This window comes from Oryx dammah, unplaced genomic scaffold, assembly GCF_014754425.2.
Source record: "Oryx dammah isolate SB20612 unplaced genomic scaffold, SCBI_Odam_1.1 HiC_scaffold_5, whole genome shotgun sequence".
Taxonomy (NCBI): domain Eukaryota; kingdom Metazoa; phylum Chordata; class Mammalia; order Artiodactyla; family Bovidae; genus Oryx; species Oryx dammah.
The window spans coordinates 101,817,335-101,827,101 of record NW_024070189.1 but is presented as its reverse complement, the minus strand read 5'-3'; the positions used below and the strand labels follow the sequence as shown (position 1 = coordinate 101,827,101).

The window sequence follows — 9,767 nt, the reverse complement described above, 5'->3', positions numbered from 1 at the left end:
CCAGGAGAAATTTACCCAAATTTGTCGGCACTCCCTGAGGAGGCGGATGGGTGCAAGGGGCCACTGCTGGTACCAAAGTTCTGGTTCCTCGTGGAGTCCAGTCGAAGTAAGGAAGTCCACTCTGGGTCCCTTCGTGGTCACCATAACTGTTGACTTAAAAAAAAAAAGATGTACGACTTGAGAGTTGTGAGTTAAGTTAAATTTGGGGCAAAATGAGGACTGCAGCCTGGGAGGCAGCATCTCAGGTAGCTCTGAGAGACTGCTCCAAAGCAGCAGTGGGGGAAAGTCAATATACAAGGTTTTGGTGAAGGGGGAGTTCAATCCCATGAAGCACTCATTTTACAAAAGGTTTTTTGTTAGTCATGAGGATCTGATGTCACCATGAAGGGATTTAGTGTTTCTCTAGCTATGAGGAGATGCAAGGATTGAGATCATAAAATCGGTTCCTAAAAACATCCAGCTGTCTAAAGACCTGTCCCACCAGATTTCCTGGAGCACAGAGCGCCTCACTCCACCCTGAATCCTCAGGGGTTGTTGAAGGTCAACAGATGTAGCAGCATGGGGTTCCAACTCCATAGAGGCGGATGGCAAATGCTTTTGTTGTTCACTAGTTGACGGTGCCTTTGGTAAGTGCCAATTTGTAGTTGACAATGGGGTCACAAAGAGTTGAACACAGCTGAGAGGCTGAACAACAACTGGAGGCCAAAGCGCTTTGCTCAAAACTCCTCACCGGCCCCTCCTGACGACAAGGCTGCTCTTCTTCTGGCCCCTCTTTACACAGGGAAAAACTGAGGTTCCCTTAGCACAGGTCCATGGGCTCAATGCACAGTGAGACCAATCACAGGGACATTTTGGAATTTGGAATAGAGAAAGTTTTATCCCAGGGCCATCCAAGGAAGCTGGTGGCTCAGGACCCACAAAAAATTCCTGAACTCCCAGAAGGGTGAGGGGACATTGGGCACAGATTATGGGTTCAGCTCCTGCACAATTCTCTGAGTGGCTGATGAGGAGGTCAAACGGTGCTTGTCACAGGGATTAACATCATCCATATTTTCTGGCCTTAGGCATTTCTGGGTTGGATGCTGGCCAGTAAGATCCTGTGAGAGGGAAGTGGGGCTCCCTGGGACACCCCATAAGGCATGGGCGTTTTCATCTGTAAAAAAACACCTCAGGAACGGGTATTAGATAGTACTATCTCCATACTTCATAAAGGAGCTAAAACAGAAGATATCAGTTACAGTTCAGAGGGTTTTTGCGGAGTCCCGGGGAGGTAGAGGCAGATGCTGGCAGAAAGAGCAAGATCCTGCCTGGAGCCAGGACAGGGGCCTGGGGGGGTGTCTGTTGTCTGGTGCGTCCCCTGGTGGCCATATACGACCACTGCAGTCTGAGTAGTGTTGGGAGGTCCAGCGCTTCTCCCCTCTCCGGGCAGGCTCTGGTCGGTCCTCTGACACCCTCCATGGCTCCTGATGGTCCGCTCGGCAGGGGACAGAGACGCTAAGTGAACCCCTCAAGGTCACCAGGAGATCCCTGAATTCTAAACCCAGTCGCCTCGGTCAAAAACAACACCGCCCCAGTCACCACTCACGCCTCAGCTTTCATTTCTCCCAGCTGGGGACTTGGGCCCCCCAAAAAGCTCTCTGCCTCTTCCGTTTGTGATACAGACGAACACAGAGCTGGCGTGCACCGGCTGCTCAGTAACTGCGGTGGTCACCCTCAGAAACATGTAGGAGAAGGGCAAGGACTTGACATGGGGTGTCCCAGGAGCCCCACTCCCCTATCACAGGATCGTACTGGCCAGCATGCAACCCAGAAAGTCCAAGGTCAGAATTTGGCAAAAGCAACCCGCCGTTTTTTCCCAGAACAAGGAAACTGAAACCTAAACCTAAACCGAAAGCGTGGGCTGTCCCCTGGCTGCACGGGCTCCTTTCAAGAGTCATCGAGTCACTCCAGTCCTCCTGGAGCTTCTCATTGGCCGCCACCGCTATTATGCTAATCAGGGGGCAGTCCTAGCCCATACAGGTTCGAGCAGTTCAATTTGGCAAAACTTCTGTTCACTGCAGACCAGTGCCCATGGACACCGAGATGGACGTGAGTGAGTTCTTGATGCCCACCAAAGAAAAGGACATGAGTGACTCCGTGATGCCGACAGACACCGAGAAGGACTCGAGTGAGTCGGCGCTGTGCGGCCGCAAGCTGCCGCTGTGGCTGGGGCTGCTGCTGCTCCTGGCGGCGGCGGGGCTGCTTGTGCCCCTCATCTACTTCGCTGTCAGGGCCAACAGCAAGGCCTGCGTGGACGGCCTCCAAGCACAGAAGGAGTGTCAGGAGCGCAACCAACACCTGCAGCGCCAGCTAGACCAGGCCCAGGAAGGCTTACAGGAGAAGGAAGCCGAAGCGGCCACGTGCAAACAGACTGTGGTAAGCCATTGCAGCCCCTCGAGAGGGCCCCGGACTTGGAGGTCTCTGCAGGGTCTTGGTGGAGATCGAGATAGACCTGGAAACTGTGTCCTTTTTGTCACCACCAGGGTTTGGGAACCTCCAAAGTCTCTCTGGGGTGCTGGTGTATGTTGGCCTTATAACTCCAATTATGTGCGTCAGTATCCCTTTAGGGTATGAAAGATCTCTAAACTCTGGCGCTTGAATGGGGGGACCTAGAAACGCCCCTTGCCAATCTTGGGGAGCAGAAATCCCCTCTAGGGGCTGGGAACAGGACCTCCTCAGCTCTTTCCACTGCATCCTGAGAGCCTTTGAAATTTTCACTTATGTTCTAAAATGGAGCACCTTGAATGTCTCGTGGACATCTAACTTAGGCTTTGAAATCATCCCTCTCACTTCCCAAACCCAGCCCCTTGTTTCTGGTTATAGAATGAACTCTTAACCTTATTGGGCTATCGGCCAGGGCATCTAGAAAATTCTCCTAGAGTCTGGGCAGGGGGAACCTCCACATTTTCTTCTGGGGGCCTTCAAAACTCCCATTCAGAGGATCACACTCTTAAAGGGGGTCCCGGGGAAGGTGGGAGGTTGTGCCCATTCTTCAAGGTAGAAGACTGCGGGGCAGAAGGAGGGTTGGCTGGGAAATGAAGGGTGTGTGCATCTGAGCGCCTCTGACCCCAGGGCTCAGGGAGGGGTCCAGCACCCAGGCACAGGAGTCCAGGTTCTGACCCTCCCCTCTGACCCAGGTGACGCTGAAGGACTCTCAGAAGGAGGATCAGGCCCGAGTGGAGGAGCTTCAGGGTGAGAAAAGCAGATGACCAGGGTTCCGCCGAGGGGCTAGGCGGGTAGCGACAGGCCAGGTGTTGAGAGCCCGGAGGGAGGGTCCCAGGGTTGTGATCAGGGGAGAGGAAGGGGCGCCAGATTCCATTTGGGGTGGGGGAGCCGGGAGCCGGGAGCCGGGTTTCCCAGCTGCGGATGAATGAACACCGCGCTAAGTCACGTGATGTCCCGGCTGGGTGTCAGGTGGCTTAGCGAGATCACTGTGTCGACGAGGTCCCTGAATCTGTACCCCATCCCTCAAACAGGAGAGTTGGCGAACTTGAACCAACAACTGCAAGACCTTTCTGAGAAATTCAGGTGCGAGACCACGCCCCGGGACGCCCCTTTCACTCCACCCCGCGACTCCGGAGTCCCGTCGGCTCAGAAAAACCCCCGATGCTCAGGGGACTAAGTTTCAGCCCCAGCCTCGTCCCATCTGTCACACAACCCTGGGGTGGCCGCTGCTCACTCTCCTGCCAGCGACTTGGGGGAGGAGTGGAGATTCTTAAGGGCAAAGCGCAGACCTCCTGGAGCCCAGGAGGACGCAGCCTGAGTTCCCCGATTTCTATTCCAGAAGAAAGAGTGAGGCCTCAGCGGAGGATTACGCCTCTAGGTACTTCTACCTGTTCCTCTCCTATTTTGTGGGTGTGGTGACGAGCCCGATTGTGTTCATCATCTGCAAGTGTCTGAAGAAATGAGGTCCCAGAAAGCCGGCCGGTACGAAGGGGGCGTCTCGAGGGAGAAGAAAGCTCGGAGGGGCCGGGAGCTGGGGCTGGATCCGGGTCTGGGGAGGTGGCCTGCCTGCGGGGCAGGGGTCTGGGCACCGGGGAGTGGTATCTGGAGAGGGAGGGAGGGCTCAGTGAGTTGGGAGGGGCCCTAGAGTCTGGTGGGGCTGGGGCGGAGCCGGGATCCGGCTCCCTCTGACTCCCTATTCTGATGTCTTTTAGGCCACAACCAGGACTGGGCCGACTCCAGCTCCGATTCCCGGTTTGAGGCTTCCGGTCCTGGCCAGTCCTGACACGACCACGTGGCAACACGGTGCTAGGGAGGATGGGGTAGCCTAAGGGGCCCAAGACAGGGCAGTCCTGAAAGAGTGGGAAATAGCAGCGCTGGCCCAAGGCCACTTAGAGCTAGGGATGGCACGGGAGTTGGGTGCGGCACCCCCATCTTGCTGACACTGCTCTGAGAAAGTCACTTTCCTCTTGGGTCTTTGAACTCTAAATGGAAACATCCTTTTTGGGGGGGAAACTGGACTCTCAAGTGTTTGGAGCGTTCCTGGGGCACCTCCCAACGCATCTGAGGCCTGCCCTGCAGACAAAGATGGACATCCACTGACGTCCACAGCCAGCCTTCCGTGCTCTAGAATGTTCCTCAAGACCTCTGGGGTTCCAGCAGGCACCGTCCCCCTGCGTCCTCAGCCCTCTTCTCTGCTGGCAGCATCGAAGGACCCTCGTCCGAGCTCCCTGCCTGCAGTTTTCTTCTGTCATCTCCTGGCTTCTCTCATCTCATTACCGTTTCATCTTCTGATGACACTGGTTCCACGAGGAAACTGAGGCTGAGACGAGGGACACTCTGTCCTGGCTCCCAATCCCTTCCGGCAGAAAGTGCAGGGCTGGGACTCACACTTGGATGAGCAGACTCGGGACAGATCTGTGTCACCTTGTCCTGCCACCTCCATCCCCCAAGCTCCTATTCATCCTACAGTACCCAGCTCTGGGAGCCCCTCCCCAGAGATTTCTCTGCTTCTCAAAATGAAGTCCTCGAAGAGTTCTCTGATGACTTAGTGGTTAGGATTCCAGGCTCTCATGGCCTGGGTTCAGTCCCTGGTCTAGAAACTAATATCCATAGCTGGGAGACGTTATGAATACAAAGGAAAGAAAGCTCTCCCTGAGTGTGCTCCTGCTCCTAAAATGGAGTTTGATGGTGGCCTTCGTTAACTGAGCCCCTTATAAGCATATGGTTTCGATGTGACTACAGAGAATGTTCCCGAATGCTTTAGTGGAATGAAGCTTGTGGAAAATAACAAAGAGTCAAAGTGGGAACTGTTTGAGTGATAAAATAAATATCATCACGTGTAAAATAACTGTCCATGAGTTCACGGGAATGTGAACACATGACTGACTAAACAGTAAATGAAAGAGAGGAGAAAAATCTCCCAGGCAGAAGAATATCAAGTAACATACACAGATATCCGGCCCTCGAGAGGATGGTGTGCGGGTCCCGGGGCTTTGGTGTGGGCTGTAAATTGTCCCATCTTTCCAGAAGGCACAGGTGGGAGAGAGGAAGGAGGTAGGTTTATGGTGGAGAAGCCTGACGGATACCACCTCAGCCAGGGCAGCGTGACCCAGGTCACAGGGTGAGGCAGGCCGTTGACCCGTGTCCTGGACACACGTGTGTCCTGAGAAAGGCACTTGCCCTGTCCCGTCCTTCTCGCCAAAGCCCAGTCCAACCACGAGAACAACAGCAGGCCAATCCCGCCCGAGGACCACCCTGCAGGTCACCTGACTCTCAGCTCCCAAGGTCATCACCGCCAAGAAAGCCTGAGAAGCTGCCTGACCCAGGGGAGCCTACAGAGGCATCAGGACTCAGGGTCCTGTGAGGATCCGGGGGCAGACAAAGGGCAGTGGGGGAAACTGAGGAGATGGGAATAACGCACGGACTTCAGTTCACCTGTTATCAGTCAGCACTGGTTCCTACATTCCAACACATGCCCCTTAAGAGGAGAGATGACCACAGTGGGGGAAACGGAAATGCGTCCATGCAGTGTTTCTGGACTATCTTTGCTGGGTTTGTGCAAACCAAAATAAAGTGTAAAAAGTAAAGTCTTAAAAAGTAACAAAGGTGGGACTTCCCTGGTGGTCTGGTGGTTAAGGCACCTCACTTAAACTGCAGGGGACATGGGTTAGATCTGTTGTCAGGGAACTAAGATCCCGCGTTCTGCAAGGCACAGCCAAAAAACAGAAGGAAAAAAAAAAAGATAGATTGGGACTTTCCTAGGGATCCAGTGGGTAAGGCTCACTCTCCCAATGCAGGGGGGGCCTGATTTGGCTCTGATCAGGAAACTAGATCCCACAGGCAACAAATACGATTCCATCTGTCACAACAAAGATTCAGCCTGCTACGAATAAGACCTGGCACAGACAATTATATACATACATACATTTTTTAAAGCATAAATTCCGAAGAATATGCATTACTTTTTCCAATTGAAATCTTAGAGGGAAAACTCACAGACTTCCTGTTTGCAGGGCTGAGACTAGAATGAGGTGAATACAGCACTAGCTTTGGTTGCAGAATGTGGGGAGGCACCAAAGTTCTATATGTTCATGCCCATTTTACAGCTATGGAAACTAAGGCTAGGCTGAAATCACTTGCCCAGGTCTGGCAGGGAGGCAGGGCTGAGCACATGCAATCTTGACCCCTATCTGAAATCACGGTGGTAAGCTGACCCTAAAGTTCACAAGTCAGCCCAGTGGAGCTCCGATATGCGTTTTGCCACGGGCCCTGTCTTTGCACCTGGAGTCCTAGCCTGGGAGGGAGGCCCTCGTCAGCGGACACACAGGCTCCATGTCAGTCTCCACAGCAAGTCCATCCCCGATTCCTGGGTCATTTGGCTGCTGAGTGGCTTTAATGGAGTTGGGGAGTGGGGTGAGGAAATTGTCATTCTTCAGTCACTCGGTGGTGACCCTTGCTTTGCAACCCCATGGACTGCAGCTTGCCAGGCTCCTCTGTCTTCCACTATCTCCCAGAGTTTGCTCAAAATCATCTCCAGTGATGATTTTTGATGATCTCCACTGGTGACGCTATCAAACCAAGTCATCCTCCGCTGCCGCCTTCTCCTCTGGCCTTCAGTCTTTCTCAGCATCAGGGTCTTTTCCAGTGAGTTGGCTCTTCCAGTCAGGTGGCCAAAGTACTGGAGCTTCAGCATCAGTCCTTTCAATTAATACTTAGGGTTGTTTTCCTCTAGGATTGACTGGTTTGATCTCCTTGCTGTCCAAGGATCTCTCAAGAGTCTTCTCCAGCACCTCAGTTGGAAAGCATTGATTCTGCAGCGCTCAACCTTCTTTATGGTCCAACTCTCCCATCCACACATGACCACTGAAAGACCATAGCTGTAAATACATGGAACTCTGTTGGATGCACGATGTGTCTGCTTTTCAATATCCTGTCTAGGTTTGTCAGAGCTTTTCTTCCAAGAAGCACGTGCCTTTTAATTTCATGGCTGTAGTACCCATCCGAGTGACTTTGGAAACCAAGAAAATAATATCTGTCACAGTTTCTGCTTTTTCTGATTTTATTTTCCATGAAGTGACAGGACCAGATGCCTTGATCGTAGTTTTTTCCATGTTGTATTTCAAGCCAGGGTTTTCATTCTCCTCTTTCACTTCATCAAGAGGCTCTTTAGTTCATCTCCCCTTTCTGCATTAGAGTGGTGTCCTCTGCATATCTGAAGCTGTTGATATTTCTCTTGGCAGTCTTGATTCCAGCTTGCCATTCATCCGGGCCAGCATTTCACATGTTGTCTTCTGCATAATGTTAAATATGCAGGGTGACATTATAAAGCCATGTTTCACTCCTTTCTCAATTTGGAGCCAGTCAGTTGTTCCAGGTCCAATTCTAAATTTGCTCTGTGACCCGTATATGGGTTACTGAGGAGACAGATAAGGTGGTCGGGCACTCTCATCTCTTTCAGAATGTTCCACAGTTTTCTGTGATCCACACAGTCAAAGCCTTTAGCATAGTCAATGAAGCAAAAGTAGATTTTTTTCTGGAACTCCCTGGCTTTCTTCACTATCCAAATGTGTTGGCAATTTGACCTCTGGTTCCTCTGCCTTTTTGAAAACCAACTCATACAATGGATGTTCTTGGTTCACGTACTGCTAAAGCCTGAAAGATTTTGAGCAAACCTTGCTAGCATGTGAAATGAACACAATTATATGGTAGTTTGAACATTCTTTGGCAATGCCTTTCTTGAGATTGGAGTGAAAACTGACCTCTTCGGATCTGAGTTTTCCAAATCTGCTGACATCTTGAGAGCAGCACTTTCACAGCATCATCTTTTTGGATTTGAAATAGCTCAGCTGGAACTCCCTCACCTCCACTAGCTTTCTTTATAGCAATGCTTCCTAAGGCCCACTTAACTTCACACTCCAGGATGTTTGGCTCTAGGTGAGTGACCGCAGCATTATGGCTATCTAGGTCACAAAGACCTTTCTTATATAGTGTTTCTGTGTATTCTTGCCACCTTTTCTTAATTATTTCTGTTTCTCTTAGCTCCTTACTGCATCTGTCCATTATTGTGCCCATCTTCTCATGAAATGTTCCCATGATGTCTCCAATTTTTTAGAAGAATTCTCTAGTCTTTCCATTCTACTGTTTTTCTCTATTTCTTTGCATTGTTCCTTGAAAAAGGTCTTCTTACGTCTCCTTGCTGTTCTCTGAAACTCTGCCTTCCGTTGGGTTTATCTTCCCCTTTTCCCTTGCCTTTCACTTTTCTTCTTCCTCAACTATTTGCGAGGCTTCCTCAGACAACCCTGGTGGCTCAGACAGTAACAATCTGCCTGCAATCCAGGGGACCTGGGTTCTATCCCTGGGTTGTAAAGATCCCCTGGAGGAGGGCATGGCAACCTGCCGGAGCCAGCCCGGGAGATCCCACCCATGACAAGGTCATGCGGAGAGGCCTGATGGGCAAGGCGAGTCAGGTCTTTAGGGGTCCTCTGTCTGAGCCTTTACCGGGAAACCAAAATCTGTCTGTTTACTGTCTGCTATAGTATACTCTTCTGATATTACCACCTTTTCTCTGGAAAGAGTTAATTCAGAGCTCCAGTTAACAGTCTCCTGCATATAAAAAGAATGTCTCGGTTTAAACACCTTTGATGGCTTTGTAACTTATCTGACTGGTCTGCCTGGACTTTACAACTTGTGGATTGTTCACAGCCCCCAACCATGAGAGGCACGAAGCTTAAAACATCTTAAAGATGTAGAGCCTTTTAGAGGTAAGAATTAGTTTGGTGAAGAGTTTGTTGAGTTAATGTTTGCCACCAGGCCTCCATAGCCTTTATCTTTTAGGCACCTGGGAGGATATTAATCAATGTAATCGGGATGCAGAAATAGGAATATAGTAGTTTTGATGTTAGCAATAGTAGACTTTTGAGTTAATGAATCTTCTCTTTGTAATAAATCACTGTACTCCTTTTTTTCTTGTTATAAATTGTTGTATCCTTGCTATGTAAGAATGTAACTTTATTTAGTGCTTTCAGAGAGTGGCACCAGACTTTGGGAAGAACAACACTATTACCCTTATCAGAAAAGGGCCATAAAATGTTAATTGGCCTTCTGGCCAGAAGATGATGTAAATTACCTAAGACTTATGTATACAACTAGGTATGCGGAGAGAAAGCCTGGTCTCGATAAGAGTCAGAGCTGTTGACACTGCATAATTTTGTATTATCCACTGATTTCTATGTACAACCAAAAAGTATAAAAAGGTTTTCGAACAATAAAGGATGGACCAGTTT

General features: G+C 50.4%; 1 protein-coding gene across 1 annotated transcript; it reads left to right on the top strand.

Moving 5' to 3' along the window:
- Positions 1-1,909: 1,909 nt before the first annotated feature.
- On the top strand, positions 1,910-5,965 carry LOC120864243 (bone marrow stromal antigen 2-like). Its single transcript, XM_040241154.1, has 5 exons — positions 1,910-2,415; positions 3,177-3,231; positions 3,516-3,567; positions 3,824-3,966; positions 4,197-5,965. Exons 1-4 carry the CDS (start codon positions 2,071-2,073, stop codon positions 3,945-3,947), a joined length of 576 nt encoding a protein of 191 aa, XP_040097088.1. The 5' UTR covers positions 1,910-2,070; the 3' UTR covers positions 3,948-3,966; positions 4,197-5,965.
- Positions 5,966-9,767: the final 3,802 nt, after the last annotated feature.